We start from the raw sequence: 22500 nt of genomic DNA on the forward strand, positions 1-22500 counted from the left end.
TCATCTTAGAGTAATCATTTAACCATATTGCAAGACAGTTTTACCATCTGTGCCGGAAAGAGAAAATGTGTCATGATGAAATAGTAAAGCCAATGAAATTTTCAAATGAAAGATGCTTGGTAAATGCAAAACAATATTAACATATCTTGTTATAATTGTTAAAAGTGTTGATATCTGTGAAGGCACATAGTTATCACAATAAAAAATATTAAAGTATGTGACCACCTGCAATATAACAGTTGTGTTAATAGTGAAAGCAGAGCAAACCAGGCCGATCTGTCATACACACACACAGCAACTATAGGCCTTAGTGTGAAGAATCAAAAGCAAAGGATTCATAGTAATTTCACACTGCTCTGTTCTGCCTTGTAAAGACCTAAAAATTGAAGTCTGTGTCAAGGACTTATTTTTCCCTTTCATTTCCTCCCTAAAGATGAAGGCTTTCAAAAGCCTGCCTGCTGTGTCATCCAGAAACTATTCTGGGTGTTGTGCCCCACTAGAGGGGAAGGCGTATAATGATTTATGCAGTCATTTCTTGTGTGCTTTCATAAGGATGTGTTATGGAATGTGTATCATTTATTTTTTAAAAAAATCAGGGCCTTAGAAAAGCTATAACATCATGATTATATTCTTAGAGGGATCTCATTTTTCCTTGACAGCCTGCATCTGGGTTATCTTTTAGTCTTTCCATAGCAATAACAATCACTCTTTAATATTTTGGTAGATTTTCTTATTTTTTTCTGTGCCCTTATGTGCTTTTTAAAATATTAACATTGTAAAAAAAAAAAAAATTAACATTGTACTGTATATATCACTCCATAACTTGCTTTAAAATATTTAATTTTTAAATGTACAATATATTTATATGGTTAAAAAAACAAAAAAGTATAAAACAATACACAGTGAAATATCTCATTTCCTTCTGATCCCACTACTGTTTACCAGTTAATGTCCAGAGAATTTTTATGCTTATAAAAACAAATATGAATAATTTTCTTTGCTACACCTTCTGATTTTTAACACAAATAAGAACACACTATAATCTATTCTGCACCTTGTTTTTTTCACTTGATATATCCTGTAATTCATTTAAAATAATTACCAAAAGAGCTTCATTCTTTTTTTACAGCTGTCATTTTGTAATGTGCCATTTTATATATATATATCATGCATCATTTAACCAGTCTCCTGGGAGTGGACACTTAGATTGCATTCAGTCATTTGCTGCTGGTAAAAGTGCTACAGTGAATAACCTCGTGTGTAGGTCATTTTGCCCTTTACTGTATTCCGAGAAGTAGAATCCTTAGGCTAAAGGGTATATCTTTTCTTTTCTTTTTTCTTTTCTTTCTTACCACCAAGTTGAATTTTTTTATTTTGCTAATGTACAACTAGAAATAACAGTCTACTCTCTATGGTTTCTAAACACTTACCACTGATGATTTCCATAAGATGCTGTTGTCCTTCATAGTCCAGGTGCCTGATCATCTGTGAGAACCCAACTTGCCTTCCTTTCTACCCACTAAATTAATTTATCTTTTCAGAAGTCTTGTTGGATGTTTTCTTTGTTGGCCTCTCCATATTGCTGCTGTATTTGAAAGACTTCATTTTCTAATTGCACAACAGTCCGTTCAGTCTCACAAATTCTTACTGACCAGGGCTACGCAATTTGACTTCACTTCTCTTAATTTAGATCCACTGTGAGTTGCATGTTCTTTCACTGCCATTTTAAATCTTGAATATGTTTCCTTAACTTCTGGAATTCTTTCTGTGCATATTCAATTATGTGAACTAGATTTTCATTATATGCTTTCCAGGCATTGCATCCATGCTGTGACATTAGTTCCAGATTCTCAGTAGGAACTTTCTGATGCTATGGTTAGTCCATAGAAATGTTTACACATTCTTGCCATGAAGTAATGTCATTTTTCTGACTTGAGGAAGGGGCTGGAAGTTCATATTGTTTTATACTGAGCAATTAAATTGGTTGTCAAGCAGCTAGTCTTTCAAATTCATTTCTCATTATGTCCGTTTCAAAAGCAGAATAATTTGGGGCTGTCAGGTGGCTCAGGTAGTTCTTGGAAGGTTGGTATCTGTGAAGTTTCCTTCTCCACCAGTGCTACAGCCACTTCCTGCACACCAGGCGCTTCATAACCTTGGTCAAAATACAACAACCATCCACTATAACCTCTCTAACCACCAAATCTGTGCCCGCCATTCATAGGTTTGCCTCGGTTTTCTCAAGAGTATGTGCTTTTCAATATTTTTTAAAAGATTTTATTTATTTAGGTTTAGATAGAGGAGTAGAGAGGGAGAAGGACAGGGAGAGAAACATTGACCTGCGAGAGAACCATCCATCAGTTGCCTCTCTTGCATGTGCCTGGCAGGCAACTCAAGCATGTGCCCTGACCAGGAATTGAACTAGCAACCCTTTGCTTTGTGGGGAGACACCCAACCCACTGAGCCACAATGATCAGGGCTGTGCTTTTGAATTTTGATAGCTGTTGCTAAATTGCCCTCCAGGAAGTTATGCCTGTTTACACCCTCACTAACATGTAAGAGTATCTAATTCTTTATACCATTGCCAATAGAGGGTGTTACTAAGCTTTAAACTATTGTCAATAATAATAGGTGAAAAGTTACATTTCTCTTACCATTAAAGATGTTTATAAGAGTCACCAAATTATTTTTCTGTGAACTTTTACTATTTTTTCCCATTTCCCATTTTCCTCGGATTTTTAATCTTATCTTGTGGATTTGTAGGAGCTCTGCATTTATTAAGAAAACTAGTAGCAAACACATGGTGCAATATACAGATGATTATGCTGATTTATACATTTGAAACTTATATCATGTATCAACCGATGTTACCCCAATAAATTTAATAAAAAAAGAAAATTAGTCCTTTGTCTGTAATGTGAGTTGAAAATATTTTTTCATAGTTTGTCTTTTGACTTTTTTTTAAAAGATTTTATTTACTTATTTTTAGAGGAGGGAAAGGAGGGAGAAGAAAGGGAGGGAAACATCAATGTGTGGTTGCCTCTCGAGCACCCCCTACAGGGATCTGGTCAGGGCACAACCCAGCCATGTGCCCTGACGGGGGAATCGAACCAGTGACCCTTTCTTTCCCAGGCCAGCACTCAGTCCACTGAGCTACAGCAGTCAGGGCTCTCCTACTTCTCTTCCTTCTCCTCCTCGCTCTTTCTTCCTTCTCCTCCCCATCCTCTCTGTCTTCCTCCTCCTCCTCCTTCCTCCCTTCTTTCTTCTTCTCATTCATATTTAGGTCTTCAATCCAGCTGGAGCTTATTTTGGTGTATAGTTTGTGGAGAATGCTTAAATTTATCTACTTCTAACTAGCCGATTTTCACAACAATATTTGTTGATAATGTGCTTCTTTTCTATTGATTTTTTCCAAAAGTGGTTTATTAAGTGAGCCTAAATTTTTTTTTAAATAGACTATTTTTTAGAGCAATTTTAGGTTCTCAGCCAAATTGAGCAGAAGGTACAGAGATTTCCCATTAATTCCTGCCTTCACTCACGCATAACCTCTCTCATTATCACCATTCCCCACCAGAGTAGCACATTTGTTAAAACTGATGAACATACACTGATACATCATTATCACCCCAAAGTCCATAGTTTACATTAGGGTTCACTTTCGGTCTTATGTAGCCTATGGTTTATACAAACTTTTAATGACATGTAACTACCATTATGGTAGCACACAGAATAGTTTCACCGCCCTGAAAATCCTCTTGTGCTTCACCTGCCGTTACCGAACAGATCCATGGGGGTGGGGGACAAAATACTGTTGCTGAATGGACCCCCCCTTATCCCAGGGTCCCCCTGTACTAGGTTTGCCTTGCCCACTGCCAGAGAATTACAGCTTTCAATGTCAGAGATTGGTGAAACGGTAAGGAATTATTCAAAAGTTATACAGACTTAGAGTAATGACTTAATGTCTTCATAAAGATCCCCAAGTCCCTTAAAACACCCACAAACACACACAGTCCTTCCTCCCCGCCTTTGCCCAGTCAGGGGTACCGTATCTCAGGAAAAGAAATAGAAGTCTGTGGCTCAGGTAGCCCCTGGTTCTTCCCAGTAATCTGTGCTCAGCTGGCAGGCCTCCCTTGGTTCCCAGCAGCAGCCAGCTGTGTCACTGCCACGATCTCCTGTTAATCCAAACCCGGGTGGCACCTTCTCCTGGCCCACCAGCAAGAGTTCTTTCACCCTTTCCTTCCTTCAGCATCTCTCCTGCATTCTTCTGAACTGCTAAGAGAGAGCTCTGCATTGCTGCTACGTCTTGCTTTCCGGCTTCCTAAGCTGCATGGCAAAGGGAACCCCAAAGCCGAGTGGTTCTCCCTTTTTCGCCAAAAGCTGTATGGTCCTAACCTTTCTCGCCAAAGCTGTGTGGCCCCAACCTAGCATGGCTGCTGCTCCTGGGTTTAAATCCCAGTGCAAGTCTTCCTCTGTAGCCCCATTTCCAACTCCTCCCACAATCAGCTACACCTGCCAGCATTCCCATATTTGTCTAGCTTTTCTAGGCTGCCATAGTAAGTCTGGGTGGGCATGGCCCCGTGGCATGGAGCCAATCATCTCTTAGCTCTTAGGCAGGCTCTGTAACCCGGGAGAGTTGCCTCCCAGTTATGTCATGGATTGAAGTCATTCCCATCTCCCTGGCTCAAAGCATGGCCATAGCTGTTTAACATACCCATGAAACCAGTCAAAAGTTATAGATATGTTCAATGACCATTCCTGAGGTTAGTTGCAAAACTTGCTATGCAGAATAGCTCTCAATGGCCCTGCTCCATGTGTCCCATCCCCCAGTTCAGACTTGTGGCGATGAGGACATCCTATATATATTTTTTAATATTTCCTGGACACCCTGAGTTCTGGACCCCATTACAAATCCATATTTGGGGACCCCCTGGCTGTACCCTGTTCCACTACTCATTTTTCCATCCTTCCACTGCTCCAAACCCTGGCAACCACTGTCTTTTTACTGTCTCCATAGTTTTGCCTTTTTTAGAATGTCATGTAGTGGGTTGGAATCATAAGGTATGTAGCCTTTTCAGATTGAATTCTTCATTTAGTAATATGAACTTAAATTTCCTTTATATCTTTTTATGGCATGATAACTCATTTCTTTGTCGTGCTGAATAATATTCCATTGTCTGGATGTACCACAGTTTATTTATCCATTTACCTACTCAGGGATATCTCTGTTGCTTCCAGGTTTTGGTAATTATTAGTAAATCTGCTATAAACATCCATGTGTAGGTTTTTATGTGGACATAAGTTTTCAGCTCCTTGGGTAAATAATAAGGAGTGTGATTGCTGGACCACATGGTAAGAGTATGTTTAGTTTTATAAGAAACTACCAAACTGTATTCCAGAGTGGCTGTAACATTTTGCATTGCTACCAGCAGTGTATAAGAATTCCTTTTGCTCTGAATCCTTGCCAGTATTGGATGTTGGCATTGTTCTGGATTTTCGCCATTCTCATAGGTAGATAGTGGTATTGTATTGTTTTAATTTGTATATCCCTGATGACATATGATACGGTGTATCTTTTCATATGGTGTATTTGTCATGTGTACGTCTTTGGTGAGGTGCATTTTAGGGTCTTTGGCCATTTTTTAAATCAGATTTTTTTCCTTATCGTTGAATGGTGGAGAGATAGGGGTAGAAAACAGATGATTTTCACTCTGTAACCTTCTATAGCATATGTGTGAATTACTTGTTCAAAAGAACAATTAAAATAATTTTAAACAGCTACCCTTTAAAAAGGTGAACATGTATATGTATGTACTCTTTGATCACTTTTGTTTTAGGCAAAGAAAGGTTATGCTTGTTTTCTCTTTTTGAATCACAACACTAGAACTAGATTTGGTCCAAAATGGTAGTGATTTGTTTACTATGTGTATTCCCACAACAGCTGTGTTGCCACCAGACTGATTACTGGCAGTTTGTGAAGGATATCCGCTGGCTTAGTCCCCACTCTGCCTTTCATGTGGAAAAGGTAAGAAGTGAAGGTAACCACATGGCTTCGTTGTTTGATGTTCTGTTTGGATAGTCTCCTCGGGTGGAAGGATGGTATGTGTCAAGTTTTTACTAACTGAGGAGAGGAAATTATCCCTGTAGGACTGATTTGGAGGGGAGGATTATTTGCTTTTATAAATGAACCTTGCAAATCCATTTCTCTAGGTCACTTTCTGTCCTCTGGGGAAGGGGTGACAAAGTTTTGTTGTTTTCAAAAGGTCTGTATATATGGGACCAGAGTGAAGCTTTTCAAAATGCAGGGCATACGGCAAGAGATTTCCTGAAGTGATTGGGGGAAGTAGAACTAAAATGTTAATAACTGTTTAAGAAGAAAAGAATGTACCAATTAGAAAGAAATGTGAGGTTTCTGGAAGCCATTATCAAATAGAGCCAAGCATGTTCCTCACAGCTTTGGCTACCATCACGCCACTCTATTCTCCTGTCCTCTCAGCTATCATAGTCGTCCTGATTTCTAGTCAGGGAAACAGAGCTTAAGATGGTTAGGTGTCTTCGCCAGAGCTAGTTCCAGATCAATAACTGCTAAATTTATTTATCTATTTATTTAACTCTATTATGGAAAAATTCAGTATATTCAAAATTAAAGAGAATTAGTGTAATGAACTCCAAAATAGCCATCACCCATCTTCAATACTTATTGATTCATGGCCGGTCTTATTTCACGTATTACTCCACCCACTGCCAGATTCATTTTTGAGATGGTGTTCGGAAAAGTAATTTGTTTTTAAATGGTCAGGGAACCAAATAACAAGGTCTCACACTATCCTTTTTTGTGAAGAAGAACCTAGAGCCCAATAATTTTCTTATCTAGGTTTTTTGTCTTCATTTTATTTTTCCCACCAAACCTCCCACTAATTTTTTTAATAAAGTATATTGCCTTATTTACTCTTAGAAGCAGCTTGAAATTGTCATCCATACATTTTTTTGATCATGCGCTACTATACCTTGCTTTCAGAAACAGCCAAGTAGAAGGAGGTTCCAAATAGAGAATACTGTGGCTAGAGGCAAAAAGAGGTATTTAGATGGGGATATTTTTCCTAGATTTCCACCCCCCGCCCCAGGTTTTTGTTGTGTTCTGTTATGAAGGCCATCTGAAGTAGAGGACTCTGTGGAGAGAAGGCAAGAGGTCAAGTTTATTCTTCCTCTGAACACCCCAGAATAGATGCCTCTTTGGAGATAGAACACTATGGGATAGGTGTAGCAGCTTTGTTTTCCCTAGGACACAGGTGGCAAACACAAGGCCCACAGGCTGAATCTGGCCCTCCACCTTGTTTTATCCACCCTGCACCTTGTTTCTGCCTGGTGGCAGCTCCAAGCTCTTGCTTAACTGTTAAGGAGTAGTTACATTTATACAGACCTAAAATTGCATTCAGCCCTTTGAAGGCAACCATGAGGTTGATGTGGCCCCCGGTGAAAATTAGTTTGACACCCCTGCTCTAAGAGCAGCATATTAGGTCTTTTTTATTTATTTATTTATTTATTTATTTATTTATTTATTTTTACCCTTTGCAATGTCATGGATGGAACTGGACAGCATTATGCTAAGTGAAATAAGCCAGGCGATGAGGGACAAATACCATATGCTGTCACCTTTAACTAGAGCATATTAGGTCTTAACTGCTTAGTCCATCTCCAATGGCCCAATCTAGCAGCAGAGCCATCAATCCCTTCCTTCCCTCTCCTTCCTCGGTAACCTGTAAACACTAGCTGGAGGAAAAATACCTCTGATTACCTCCTTTTTTTTTTAATTTTTATTTTTATTCAGTTACAATTGTCTGCATTTTCTCCCCATCCCTCCACCCCACCCCAGCCAGTCCCACCTCCCTCCCCCACCTCTACCCTCCACCTTGATTTTGTCCTTGTGTCCTTTATAGTAGCTCCTATAGACCCCTCTCCCCACTATCCCCTCCCTACTCCCCTCTGGCTATTGTTACATTGTTCTTAATTTCAATGTCTCTGGTTATATTTTGTGTGCTTTTTTCTTTTGTTGATTATGTTCCAGTTAAAGGTGAGATCATATGGTATTTGTCCCTCACCGCCTGGCTTATTTCACTTAGCATAATGCTCTCCAGTTCCATCCATGCTGTTGCAAAGGGTATAAGCTCCTTCTTTCTCTCTGCTGCGTAGAATTCCATTGTGTAAATGTACCATCGTTTTTGGATCCACTCATTTGCTGATGGGCACTTAGGTTGCTTCCAGTACTTGACTATTGTAAATTGTGCTGCTATGAACATTGGGATGCATAGGTTCTTTTGGATTGGTGTTTCAGGGTTGATTGCCTCCTCTTAACCTGTCTCAATTTAGTTCTCAGGTCATTAGGCTTCAATCTTGCTGTGTTTTACCAGTATACATGTTTTGACTTACGCCTTTTTACTTCCTAGTTCATCAGCTTGCATGAGAATGGCCAGAGCAGCACTGATGGTGTGAGTGAGCGTGTCATTGCAGAGCTGTGGCTGCAGCATAGCTTGCAGTGCCACTGTCTCTCAGCTCAGCTCCGACCTCTGCTTGGGGATAGACAGTATATCAGAAAATTCTACACAGGTAGGTAGAGGTCACTTAGCAGGATTGTGGCATATACTTCCTCATTGTTTTCCACTTTACTCTTCCTTTATAGACTCATTCTTACCCAAGGTCTCATGATTTTACTTGATGCCCTAGAGATTCTAATCAGAAACACGTAGTCTCGTCTCTCATTTCCTATGTAATGCACAAACTTTTTCCCCTACTCCCATACACACAAACCAATAAGAAAAATTGCTATTTACTGAGAGTTTCTATGTTCCAACACTGTTACATACTTTTTATACATATACTTTTTTTTAAAGATTTTATTTTGTTTACTTTTAGAGAGAGGGAAAGGGAGAGAGAAAGAAAGAGAGAGACATCAATGTGTGAGAGAGATGTGGATCAGTTGCCTCTCGCACGCCCCCAACTGGAGACCTGGCCTGCAACCCAGGCATGTGCCCTGACTGGGAATCAAACCAGCGACCTTTCAGTTTGCAGGCCAGCACTGAGTCCACTGAGCCACACCAGCCGGGGCTATACATGTACTCTTAACATAGCCCTGAGAGTTCGGTATTAATATGCTTGTTTTCCAATCAGGGAAGTAGAGCTCAAGGAGGTTAGGTTACTTGGCCAAAACCACCCAGAACCAGGGTTCGAATCTGGGTCATTCTGACTTTGAAGCCTCTTGTCCTGGCCCCTCTGCTATACTGTATGTCACTTAGCCTCTCTTGTACTTTATTTGTTACTGGCTCCCCTTCTTTCCACAGTGGCATGATTCTCCTCAAGTCATGTTTACCTTTTCCCTTTCTTCTTTCCTGAGCTTCTCCCAGGATCATACAGGGAAGCCAAAGATCTCCCTATTGGGCTCCATCACTGTGGCAGCTTTTCTCTCCCCAGATACTGCTTTCCTGCTAAGTGATGCCCACGTCACAGCCATGCTCCAATGCCTAGAAGCAGTGGAACAGAACAATCCCCGCCTCCTGGCCCAGATTGATGCATCTATGGTAAAAGGGGCAAAGAATTATCTATGTCTGTGCTGGCCTCCTAGACCTCACCGGAATGTAACCCTCTGTAGAGAAATACTTCTTCATTTAGGCAGTTGTGAACTAAAAGGCTTTCATTAACAAAAAAAAAGCAACAAAACTTGGAAAAGAAGGGGAGGTACTGTTAAGCATCTATGGAAGGCAAAAGTCTAAGCTTAGGTCTTTTTGAGAAAGGAGGTGCCTATTTTTTAAAATTCTTTTAAAAATTCTTTGTTTGAGTAAGCACATACTTAAGGGCAGGTTTGGCAAAGGGTTGGGGAGAAGAGGAATGATTTTGAATCAGGAGTAGGATTTATAGTGTCAGACCTAGCATGGCCTAGTACTATACTGAGTCATTTTTGTCCTTGAAGTATAAAGAAAATTTTGTTGCTTGATGTTTATTATTATTAACTCCCCAATTCACTTACCCCATCACTAATATCAGTGCCGCAGCTAGAATGGAATTACATTCCCTATATCTCCTGGTTTTCAAACTTTTATTCTGGATCACTACCTATTGAATACTCTGGATGTGTCAGGCATGATGCTGTGCACAATTAATGTATCATCTCATTTAATCCCGACAACTCTGTGAGGTTGCCGTTAACTTCATTTTATAAGGAGGCCACTAAGGGACAAAATAGATAAGTCACTTGCCCCAATTTTGGACCAAATAGCTTATAAGTGATAGAGCCTGGATTTGAACCCTAGTCTGACTTCTGACTCCATCTGCATAGCAGTCCAAGCCTGCTGCCAAAGGTCAGCTTCTACTAGTGTTTCTGTAGTGCTTAGTACCCCTCTGAGGACCTCTATCCTTGACTCTGACACATGTTTTTTTGTAGTTTGCCAGAAAGCATGAGAGCCCACTGCTGGTGACAAAGAGCCAGAGCCTGACAGCTCTGCCTGGTTCCACATGCACCCCTCCAACCAGCTTTGCTCAGCATTCCTACTTTGGGTCCTTCTCTAGCATCTACCAATCTGTACCCAACCATGGCCCAGGTATGGGGGCAGGAAGGGGTCATCATGACATGAATCTCAACCTGGAAAGAAGATTTGGTGGGTTCTCACAGGCTGGGTATAGATAGAGCCTTGGATTGGTGCCGTCTGTCAAGCTTCATGTCTTAAAAATGTACTTCTTAAAAAGTTATACAGCAACTAGACTAAGATAATTCAGTAGAATCATTAATGTAACAGAGGAAAGAGGCGTGTTTTTAGATTCCCCTGGGTTTCTAATCTGCACTGTCAAGAAGGCATTTCAATAATAATAGCTAACATGTATTGAATGCCTACCATGTACCAGGCTCTGTTGTAAGCAATTGATCCTCAAAACAGCCCTATGAGGTGGTTGTTATTATTGCTCATTTTACAGATGAGGAATGCATACTAATAAGCCACGAAGCCACTGTTTTAAGAGCTTATTTTCTTGGCTCAGCTGCTTCTAAGGAATTTTTTACTCACCTTAAATGACTTAGCTTTTCTGAGGTGACACCGTGTGTTCTGAGCACCCAGTAATGTATAGGGAGTTTGATCCTTTGTTGTGGAGAAGCTCTTCATGTATTCCAAAGGCTTCCAGCTCAGCTTTTCCTTCCTTTTCTTTTTACATCCTAGAAAGAAGATCTACTTCCTTCTCTCTCTCTGGCTCTTCCTGGAAATCTCAAGAAAACAGGGGACATGTCTCCCCAGCAGAAGATCAAACCGTCCAAGCCCCTCTGCTTCCAGTCTCTACATTAGCCAGGGATTCCCCCTCAACACCAAATGAGATGAGCTCCAGCACTCTGACCAGCCCCATAGAATCATCCTGGGTCAGCAGCCAGAATGACTCCCCAAGTGATGTCAGTGAGGGGCCGGAGTACTTGGCCATTGGCAACCTGGACTCTCGAGGCCGGACCGCCAGTTGTCAGAGTCACAGCAGCCATACAGAGAGCAGCAGCTCCAATTTGTTCTCCTCCAGCAGTTCCCAGAACCCAGATTCTGCTGCTTCTTCCCTAGTAGACCAAAAGGGAGGTGGGCAGAGCCAGCTGTCCTGTGTCCTTCGCAGGTCCAGCTTCTCAGAGGGCCAGACACTCACTGTCATCAGTGGAACAAAGAAGAGCCATATTCGCTCCCATTCGGATACCAACATCGTCTCCAGAGGAGCCCCAGGTAATGTTAACCACCAGGCCCCAAGTTAGTATGGTGGCCTCCTGTATTTTTCTTAGGATAGAAGGGAAGGAGAGTTTGCTTTTAAGGGTCTGCAAATGGCAGAAAGAGAAGGTACATTTTGGATGACATGATGGCATGCTGCTTCTAACAAAAGAGAGAAGTTTGTAATGTAACACAGATAACCAAGAAATCTCTGAGAATATTTGTGTTTGTTCCTTTATACACTGCTAAGTAGTAAATGCTTTCCTGGATTCTTTCACTAGTTCTTTAGCATCAGAGCATACATAGTGTGACTTGTCACAGTTCGAGTTTTAAATGTATCTTTCAGACAGAGGGGAAGTACTAACAAGCCTTAAAAATAATTCCATTAAATTCCTCCCCTTCCCGTGATTCCTGAGGTTTGGTCAGCATGTACTGTGAATATGAGACAGGCAAAGTGATATTAAGGTTTTCTTATTAAAACTAGGGATATAGTGAGTGCAGGGTGATGTAAGCTAGTAAACAAGTAGGTGGGACAGACTGCATCCCTAATTCAGGCTGAAAAGTCAGTCAGGTAAGGAGGCTTTGGCCACAGAGACCTCCCTCACACAAACGCTGGCTGCTAGCAGCAGAGAGTACCATATGCACAAGGAAGGTGGGTCTCATTGCTTTTGCCATCTTCCTGCCCTCATCTTTCCTGGAATGTTCGTGCCTGGTAGGCTTTGCTTGGGTTTCATTTGTAAGAGAATCTCCATAACAGCAGATATAACATGGGTCTTTGTGCTTAAAGTCAGTTCTGTGTGGGAAAGCCCCAGAAATAAAACATAAAAAGTTAAAAACAAAAAAGGATTTCCTTTAGCAAGTAGAGTTGCCCTTGATTTCTCTTTGTAATTTATCAAAAGGTGAGAGCTAAGGCCCTCATCTGAAACTTATGGATGGCAAACTTTGTCTCTATTTTCCTGTCAAGAGTGTGGTTTGGCTTGTTGGAACTCTTTAGGAAAACAAAACTCCAGGTCAAAGCCCATCTGTCTGCCCAGGAGCTTTTTTAGATGTGAAGAGTGCTTAGGTCAGAGCCTCAATTCACATTTCCTGATGCAGGCCATATGCCAGGCCACTGGTCGTCGGACATGTAATATTTCCCTGTCCTCCTGGGAATCCTCCTGGATTCCAGAGACCATGATAACCTGCTTTGGAAAAGAGAGCCAGAGAAAACCTAAGCAGAAGGGTCTGAGGGAGTGTGGGTCACATACAGCTTCTTGAACGAGTCATTCTTCCTTCAGCGCAAGGGTTCCCCCTAGGGAGTTAAATCCCCACCTTCTCTAAATAAAAGGACACTCTTTTTCACTTTCTCTGTTCTCCTTTCCTCTATCTGGATTCTCCTCTGCACCTGTCTGTCTGCATACAGGAGGCCCCAGGAATATCACCATTATAGTTGAAGATCCTGTTGCAGGTTTGGGAGCCAGTCCTCCTCCTTTCTGTGTGCCACCTCCTCCTGCTGCTCCTCTGTGACCAGTGTGCTTAGTTCAGAACCTCCTTTTCATTCTGGTGTCAAATCAAGTCTGGCTAGTCTGGTCCTGCTGTGCTGCTTGTACCTGTCTATAAAATGGCACCGATACGTCACATGATATGTTTTCTGCCCACGACTTCCAAATGCTTCATTCACTCTCACAACTGCTCTGGGTAGCCAAGTCAAGACTTGTCGGTCCTGTTTGTCCAAAGATGAAACTGAGGCCTGCCATTTATCTAAGGCATTGTGATGAATCAGTGGCAGAATTTTTCTTAAAACTGAGAACTTAAACACATTACTTTATTTTCCTTGAATTAACACCAGAATGTCTTTTCTTTTGCTGTCTATGGTCTTGGATGTGGATGCATGGTTTTTGCTTCTCCTAGAGTCTCCTGTTTCCTTTCTCTGTTATCCTTCTTCCTTCCCCTGTCAGGTTCTCCCCACCCCTCATTCCAGCCATTGCATAGGATTTTTCTAATGACTTAGTGTGTTTCTTTGGTTTTCACAGTGGTGTTCAAACTGAATGTCATATGCCATAACACATAGACATATTAACCCTAGAACGTGCCCTAGAACCCTAGAAAGTGGTGAGGGAGGGCTGAAAACCATGTTCTCCTGGTAATGGGTGAAATCACTGGGTATGTTAACTTGGGAAAGAGAAGGTTAAAGAGGAATAAGTCTGTGAGACCATTGTTTAGAGGAGCATTGTTCTTAAGGAGATGAGAAATTTTAAGAAGATAGATTTCAAGTGAGTATGAGAAAAGTCTAAGAATTAGAGATGTTCAATTGAGTGGGCAGCATCAGGAGGTAGTGAGCTCAGTGAGCAAGACTAAGTGGCCTTTACAAATTGTAAAGGTTAGGGTGCTGGTGTTGGAGTTTGTGTGGTGCTCTGAGTCTGACTGGGAACCTCAAAGATCCCTTCCAAGTCATGGATTCTTAACAAGGCATCATGGTGACTGCTGGTTTGCCTTCAGGTCAGTACTGAGGAGCAGAGCCAAGACTAACAGAAATCTTTGAGGCCTACGGAAAACAAAGTTATGTCATCATGTAGTAGCATATTTTGTGAGAGGAGCAACTGACAAATTGGCACCGTCTGCCAGGGAAATGGGTTGGATGCAGCTCAGTCATTTATTCTCCCTGAGCATATAGCTCATTTCTCAGGCACCCACCTGCTTTCCTGCCTGCTCTTCCTTCTGTGATGCTGGAATTTTATTTACCTTTTGAGAATTTCAGTTTCTCAATTCCTGTGAGCCCTGCCTACTGCTATTCCTCCACTCCCAACTTTCCTTGTTCCTTGAAACCTTCTACACATGCACTTGCTACTTTGCCAGCCTTCTCTTGAAACCTCTCCTTCTCTTCTCTAGTAAGGCTGGGCCTCTGGCCCTTTGGTTACAAGGCATCATCCTCAGCTTCTCTTGCACTGTCTTGATGCTTCTTTTAAGGACATTACTGGATGTTGTTTTGCTGTTCTGCCATTTCAGAAATGGGTTATATTTTAGATATGACAAATTTACATTTCAGGTTGAAGGGAAGCCATATTCTGGTGTTTCCTTAGTGAGTTTAACCCTTCTGATACTGCTTTAAAACCTACTGTCAAGTTATCAGAAAAACTTCAATGTGCTTATCTTTGTTTTACCACATGAAGACAGTTTTGTAAATTGGTTTGTCAAGGGGGTAGAAGTTGGCTGATATTTCTTGAACATTTGGTAAGAAAATGGAAGAACAGAGAACTAAATTCATGAATCCACTTTCATTTGGTTCTTTTTCACCTTTGTGTTGTTTCATTCCGGGTCATTTTTTTCTCTTCTCCACTTGGAATATACTGACTTCCCACTCCTTCCCGCTACGTGTTCCTGCATTCTTGGACTGCCCCCTGTTGGTGTGCCTCCTCTCTCCTGTTTGGGAGGGCATTGGGAATGGGAGCAGTTAAATGATAAAAAGCCAAAGTTGGGAATGTATCTGTGTTCACTTTGTACATGTGTTTCTACTCCCTGCTGGTCGCTGATACTAGAATCCTGCAGTGAAAAGTCGAAGGTGAGAGGCCACTTGCCCTACTCTGGCCAAAGCACTGAAGGCAGCACACCCAGCTCCCTGTACATGGAGCATGGTAAGTGAGTGCTGGGAAGGCCAGGGCTGCGATTGTGTCTTTGCTCTCCCCTTGTGTCTGCTAAGCTCTGAGCCATGTGGCTCATCTCAACTCTGTGGAGGGTATACATGGTACAATCTGACTCTCCCTTTCATTATTTTCAACCCCTGTGCTAGAAATCACACTGCCCTGCCATTTCTCTTGTTTCTCTCTGACTTAGCGGTCCCACCCTCTTATGCTATGGGCGTCATCACTGTGAATGTCTGTCGAGCCAAATGGAGTGGCTTTCTGAGAGGGTGAAAAGAGGCCTCAGAGTGTCTGGGCTTAATGACTGGAAGATAAGCTCTACATGGAAGTCATCCATAGGAGGGAACCATTTATTTCCTTGTCTGACTCTCAGCACAGGTTTTTTGTTTTCTTTTTTACGGGGTAGGAGGGTAAGTATGTCATCTTAAATTTAGGTGGTAAGAGAATTTTCTCCAGGTCCTCTCCATTTATTCCATCCTTCTTTAAGCAAGAGACTTAGTGCCCTGGCATCCTAAAATTCTGAGAAATTCCTTTAGAAGGTAGATATCTTTTTTCCAACCTGTTACCTGGGAAAAACGTGGGACCATCATTAGTGGAAAAAACATTAGACTTCTTGAAGAAGCATGACGGTTACAGGTTTGCTTTTCAAAGGAGAGTTTTTCGTATCCATATTCCATTTTCCCACAGAGGGTGGTCAGTACCTGTGCTCAGGTGAAGGCTTGTTCCGAAGACCATCAGAAGGACAGTCCCTTATCAGCTACCTGTCTGAGCAAGACTTTGGCAGCTGTGCAGACCTGGAAAAGGTGAGGAATCTAAGGAGCTGCTGAAGAGCCCATTAGTCAGGAGATCTGAGGACCTGCAGTGCCATTTGTCCTGAAGAGGTCGTGGGGTACACAGCAGTAACATGAGTATGCAAATTATTAAGGGTAATAATTTGCCCTTAGACTACAGTAAAGTTAAGTTCACAGTAAAGATGAGCTCAACAAATTCTATCTCTGGAGAACTCTTCAAGGAGTTGTGCTTCTTGAGTCCAAAAATATTATTGATTATGCCTTAGAAGCTGCCTTAGACAGAGAGGCATCGACTTTTAGCCCCATGATTGTTGTTTCCTTGACCCTGGAACGTTAGGGGAAAACTGTTTCCAGAATCAACTTCTGTATTTTGTTCTAAGATTCAGATTTGTTTGTAATAAATAACATCCCTGTAGAACTTTATAGCTTACAAAGCACTTTATCTTGAGTCATCACATTTACCCTATTAAAATTATTACCCTTAATAATTTGCTTATAGGTGTATGGCTTTAGGAAAGACCCTGATATGAAATTCTGGATCTCTTCTCTGTCGTATTTTTATGTAGAAAATAGGACAGGAAGGCCAGACATGAACAGGTATGAGAGCAGAGAGAATGTAGAGTACCTTTTCTGACCATGAGCTTTCCTTATAGTAGAAGTGTACATCTCCCCTGTGTGATTTGAATAAAAGCAGTACATTCTTTGGATGCTTTATCTCCAACACTGTAATCAGTGAGGCGTTCAATACTTCTAACCCTTTGCTGAACAACTTCATTGATGCTTTCCTTCCCCTAGGAAAATGCCCACTTCAGCATCTCAGAGTCCTTGATAGCTGCCATTGAATTAATGAAGTGCAACATGATGAGCCAGTGCCTAGAAGAGGAGGAAGAGGAGGGGGAAGACAGTGACAGGGAGATCCAGGAACTGAAGCAGAAGATCCGCCTTCGTCGCCAGCAGATCCGCACCAGGAATCTACTCCCTGTGTACCAGGAGACTGAGCATGGAAGTGAGTGGTGTGTGAACACCTCTGTTCCTGCTTCCTCAGGGCTTCAGGATAAGACTCGGTGCTTCTTGGATTTTCTTTTCTGTCTTAATTTGAGATGTTATAACCAAGCCAAGGGTCCCTCTTTCTGTCAGAGTTCTGCCCTATTTTTTTTCTAGCAGACCAGAGTCCTAGGCTTTATCTGTGCCCTACCTCAGAAATACCTTCCAAAAAATGGGTTTTCGATATGAAGAGAACTAAGACCATTGGCCCCAGATTCACTTCCCACATAGTAGTACCTTTTATTTACATGAAATTTCCCACATTTTATGAGTAAAATGGGGATCAACCAGCAAGAACAACTTACCCAGTATCACTCCCAAGGTTCTATTAACTTCTTTGCTGAAGTTGTTCATGGTCCCTTTTGTTGTTAACCCAGAAGAAGTAGATGTTTTTCTGTCCTGTTTATTCCCTTCCCAACTTTTCTTATTATTAACAGGCTTTCGAGTCACGTCCAGCAGCTCCCAGTTCAGTTCACGTGATTCCACACAGTTCTCTGATTCTGGCTCTGCTGATGAGGTTGATGAGTTTGAAATCCAAGGTAAGAAGTGACACTTTGTTTCAAGGGAACTTTCATTACTTGTTTCTTTGAATTTCAAGTCATAGGCTGAGAAACTTTCCCTAAGTAGGGATCTTCAATATAGTCCATTAGGGAATGTTGTTGGCTATTGTAAGGGATGGCCTCTCTTGTAAAAAACAAAACCCCCTTAAAGTTTAAGCAGAAAAGAACACAGAAAGGGAAGGTTCCAGGGGGAGTGGACTGGCTGTTGAAGTCACCCAGCTGCTGCTTCCTCATTTGCACCTTTCTCTTGGACTCTCAACATTCTTCCTGCTGAGAGCCTAGGACTGGCCCATACCTACATGAAATTAGGATTTTATTTTCTTGTATTCCATAACACAACTGCAATTGTTTCAATATGTTTCAAAGGAGCTTTATTATAATCCTAAGACAAAAGGACAGAAAGTTACTGGGGCGGGGTGGGCGGGTGGTGGGTAGGAAGAAAAATAAAGTTTACAAAGTAGAGCTTTATTTTTCTGTCCTACCAGTGCTGAGTTGCTTAGCAGAATCACAGACTCTTGTAGTTGTTCTTGCTGTCATTAGCATCTGTTTAGAGAAGGAGAGGAGTTCTAATCTGGGAAGGCAACTGTGTTAAATTAGGTTAACCCATGATTAATGGGTTAATTAATTCCTGCAAATCATAGATTTCTTCAAGTTCCTATCAGTGTAACAAACCAACAAACAGACAGACAAACCATCCAAAAAATTGTTCATAGACACAGCTTTTCTTATAAAGGATGAATTGTATCTATAATTCTGCATTGTGACATGATGATGAGTAGATAGATCTTTTACTGCATGAGGCTCTGATTTCCTGTTTCACCAGCCTAGAGTGCCCATTTGCCTGCACAGACCTCCAGGTCTGGTAGCTGGGTTTTTTCCTCATTCAGAAATACAATTTTTATGCATATTTTTCCAGGTTTCCAGGAAGTCCTTCTGTATTCCCCTTAATGTATCCGATTTCTATCCATTACAATAGTAGTCACTTAAAACTCATTATTATTATTGTTTGGTTTGTGTATGGTTTTCCAACAATTCTCTAATTCTCTGACACCAACCGAGTGTCCTGTGATTCAATTCTATCACTAACTTCTGGAGCACAGACCTGACCCCACAGCTTAAGGCCTCAATCCCATGAAACTACCCCCACTTAGATGCCAGCTGCAAATGGGGTTACCAGGCTACCCACAGGTCTCCCCAGCCAACTACAAATTCAGGGGTTCCTTGACTCCCTACTCAGGTTCAATAATTAGCTAGAATGACTCACAGAACACAAGAAAGCACTATGCTTACAATTACATTTTATTATAAAGAATAAAAACGAACAGTTACATGCTCATGTTTATGTGCATAGGTACATAGAGCAAGGTCCCAAAGTGTCCACAGGAACCTCTGTCCCTGTGGAGTCAGGGTATGCCACTCTCCTAGTACATTAGTATGTTCACCAACGAGGAAGCTTTCCCAGACCTCAACACTGTGAGTCTTTATCAGGGTTTCATCACGTGTGCATGAGTGATTAAATCATTGACCACTGGTGATTAGGCCTAATCTCAGGACCTCTCCCCTCCTGGGAAATTGGGGCTGGGGCTAAAAGTTTTTCTGGTAACCTGGCCTATCCAAGGTATCTGGATGCCCTCTAAGGGTCCCCCTATTAAATAGCATAAACTCAGATATAATAGAAAGGGGCTTATTATGGATGACAAAAGACATTCCTGTCACTGAGAAAATAACAAGGATTTTAGGAGCTCTGTGCCAGGAACTGGTCCAAAAAACAAACATATATATTTTTATTATATTATAGTCTGATTGACTTGATCTCCAAATTAGAAAAAAAATAGGAAGGTTTGCCTCTCTCTTGGGATCAACAGTCAGAATTTCATGAAGATAATATTAAAGTAAATTTAAAACATGCTACTTCACTGGGTATGGATAAACCTGTTCCTTGCAGCAAAGCAAACAGCCAGGGGAAGCTGTGTAAACTGGAAGGATCCAAACTAGGAATAGCCTGCCCACGGGTGGCGTGAAATACACCCGTGGGCGTAGAAAAGACGTTTAATCAACTAACTGTCTGGTCAGTTGAAAACAGAAATCCTTGAAGGAAAAGACCTTGAGGCAGGTTTTCTCAGACTCTAGGCCCCATAATTCTTTGTTGCAATAGACTGTCTTGTGCATTGTGGAATGTTAGCATCATCCTGGCCTCTCCCCACTAGATGCCACTAACACACCACCCTCTCCCACAGCTGTGACAATCAAAAATGTCTGCAGCGTTGCTATTTACAAAATCTGGCAAAATCTTTCCCCAGTTGAGAACCAACTATAGTGAATAGTATACCTATAGTGTACCTGTAGAGTATGCCTATAGATTTAAGTTCCTAAAAGTAATTCATCTTTGGAACAAAGTCAAATCCTCATTCCAGGAATGTGTGGTATAGAACTGTCATTTTCATTGATTTACTTCCTGTCTGAATACTAAAGGGCCCCCTTTTATAATCATTATTATGCAGATGGTAGCGAAGGATCTAACCTGACTCACATGTCAAAGAACGGACTCTCAGTGTCAATGGCCTCGATGTTTTCAGGTAGTCTGTGTTGCAAGAGTGGGTGTGCTTATACATGCATGAGTGTGAATGTTTGTACTAGTCTTTGTACATAGTTTATGTGACACCTATGAAGGTTAGGAAAACTACAGGGTCTGGAGAACTAGTTGGGCAAAACTAGACGTAAGCCAGCTAACACTTTAGCTGTTCATTTTCTTCTTCCTCATATGACCCCAACAATCCTCCTCGCTGAGATTGTCCTTTTATACCTTTCCCTACAGTGATACTTGTAGATGAAGTGGTTGTTATGGCTGATGGAGGTAGTAGACAGTTTAGAAGGGAATGGTCAGGTGAAGAAATTCTGGTTCAAATCTATAGCTAAGCTACTGCCACACATCCAGATAGCAAAAGTCAGATAGAATGGTATGAAACTTAGTGCCTTTTAGAGTTTTGAATTTGCAGAATCAAAAGCTATCTCTTGTAGGTACTTTGCATACAATTGGGATTTACTGCTACAAATGTTTGACTTTAGTAGTTGCTTTGTGATCCAAACAGATAGGCCTTCTGTAGGTGGGGCTAACTGTAAGAAAGCAGTTTTCTACTCAAAGTGGCTTTGTAACACACAAACAACGAAACTCCAGACTTTTATTAAACAGTTAATTTTATCTTAATATTATTAGCAACTAGAATTTTAAATAATTATATAAGATTAGATTGAGATTTAGAGAAATAAAACTAATTAGGTACCTTTTTCTCTATTCCTGAACTGTTACAGTTTATTCTGACATAGTCTTCCCTTGCTTGAGATGTAATTACCCTCCCACTTTTTAAATGGTTTCTAGTGTGCTTACAGCCACAGTCCTTTACTAGTGCGTTTATCCACTGTAAGCCACTTCTCCATCAGTCTACTTGAACCATAATGCTTACATTTATTTAACCTTCCTAGTGTCCTTCACCTATTTTGGGAGTGTTAAAGCATTTTTTATACACCAAGAATATAAAACATTTTTCAATTAAAAAACTACTTTAAAAAAAATACTTTTTCTTGGGACCCACATCCCAACATACTGTGGGGCTTAGGGGGAAAGCAATCAGAACAAGCCTCTCACAAAGGTTTTACCATCTTTTTATACATAGATTCCCAATTATGAAAGTATAATATATAATTCATCTTTCTCTACTCTGGATTTCTTTCTTTTTTTTTAATATATTTATTGATTATGCTATTACAGTTGTCCCATTTCTGCCCCTTCACTCAACTCCATCCTGCACACCCCCTCCCTCCCAGATTTCCCCCCTATAGTTCATGTCCATGGGTCATACTTATAAGTTCTTTGGCTTCTACATTTCCTACACTATTTTTACCCTACCCCTGTCTATTTTCTATATGCCATTTATGCTATTTATTCTCTGTACCTTTCCCCCCGCTCTCCCCTTCCCAATCCCCTATTGATAACCCTCCATGTGATCTCCATTTCTGTGGTTCTGTTTCTGTTCTAGTTGTTTGCTTAGTTTTCTTTTGTTTTGGTTTTAGGTATGGTTGTTAATAACTGTGAGTTTGCTGTCATTTTTACTGTTCATATTTTTTATCTTCTTTTTCTTAGGTAACTCCCTTTAACATTTCATATAATAATGGCTTGGTGATGATGAAGTCCTTTAACTTGACCTTGTCTGAGAAGCACTTTATCTTCCCTTCCATTCTAAATGATAGCTTTGCTGGATAGAGCAATCTTGGATATAGGTCCTTGCCTTTCATGACTTCAAATACTTCTTTCCAGACCCTTCTTGCCTGTAAGATCTCTTTGGAGAAATCAGCTGACAGTCTTATGGGAAGTCCTTTGTAGGTAACTGTGTCCTTTTCTCTAGCTGCTAAGATTCTCTCCTTCTGTTTAATCTTGGCTAATGTAATGATGATGTGCCTTGGTGTGTTCCTCCTTGGGTGCAGCTTCTTTGAGACTCTCTGAGCTTCCTGGACTTCCTGGAAGTCTATTTCCTTTGCCAGACTGGGGAAGTTCTCCTTCATTATTTGTTCAAATAAGTTTTCAATTTTTTGTTCTTCCTCTTCTCCTTCTGGCACCCCTATAATTCGGATGTTGGAACGTTTCAAGATGTCCTGGAGGTTCCTAAGCCTCTCCTCATTTTTCCGAATTCTTGTTTCTTCTTTTCTGGTTGGATGTTTCTTTCTTCCTTCTGGTCCACACCATTGATTTGAGTTCCAGTTTCCTTCCCATCACTATTGGTTCCCT

At 41.1% G+C, this 22500-nt stretch overlaps 1 protein-coding gene and 1 pseudogene across 5 annotated transcripts in view; one reads left to right on the forward strand and one right to left on the reverse strand.

Annotated features, from left to right (window-relative positions):
- Positions 1-22500, forward strand: part of RUBCN (rubicon autophagy regulator) — a 58217-nt gene that overhangs the window by 21755 nt on the left and 13962 nt on the right. For 2 of the 5 annotated variants that reach the window (XM_024577985.3, XM_045185857.2), the window contains 11 exons: positions 5936-6019; positions 8439-8598; positions 9460-9566; positions 10427-10583; positions 11193-11726; positions 13111-13155; positions 15224-15319; positions 16013-16128; positions 16912-17122; positions 17598-17699; positions 20222-20296. In XM_024577985.3, the coding sequence (XP_024433753.2) occupies positions 5936-6019; positions 8439-8598; positions 9460-9566; positions 10427-10583; positions 11193-11726; positions 13111-13155; positions 15224-15319; positions 16013-16128; positions 16912-17122; positions 17598-17699; positions 20222-20296 (1687 nt within the window). The remainder of the gene's footprint in view (positions 1-5935; positions 6020-8438; positions 8599-9459; positions 9567-10426; positions 10584-11192; positions 11727-13110; positions 13156-15223; positions 15320-16012; positions 16129-16911; positions 17123-17597; positions 17700-20221; positions 20297-22500) is intronic. The other 3 variants (XM_045185855.2, XM_024577981.3, XM_024577982.3) reach the window with 3 other exon arrangements.
- LOC112320521 (pre-mRNA-splicing factor SPF27 pseudogene) lies at positions 1462-2215 on the reverse strand (annotated as a pseudogene).

This window comes from Desmodus rotundus, chromosome 2, assembly GCF_022682495.2.
Source record: "Desmodus rotundus isolate HL8 chromosome 2, HLdesRot8A.1, whole genome shotgun sequence".
Classification (NCBI taxonomy): Eukaryota; Metazoa; Chordata; class Mammalia; order Chiroptera; family Phyllostomidae; genus Desmodus; species Desmodus rotundus.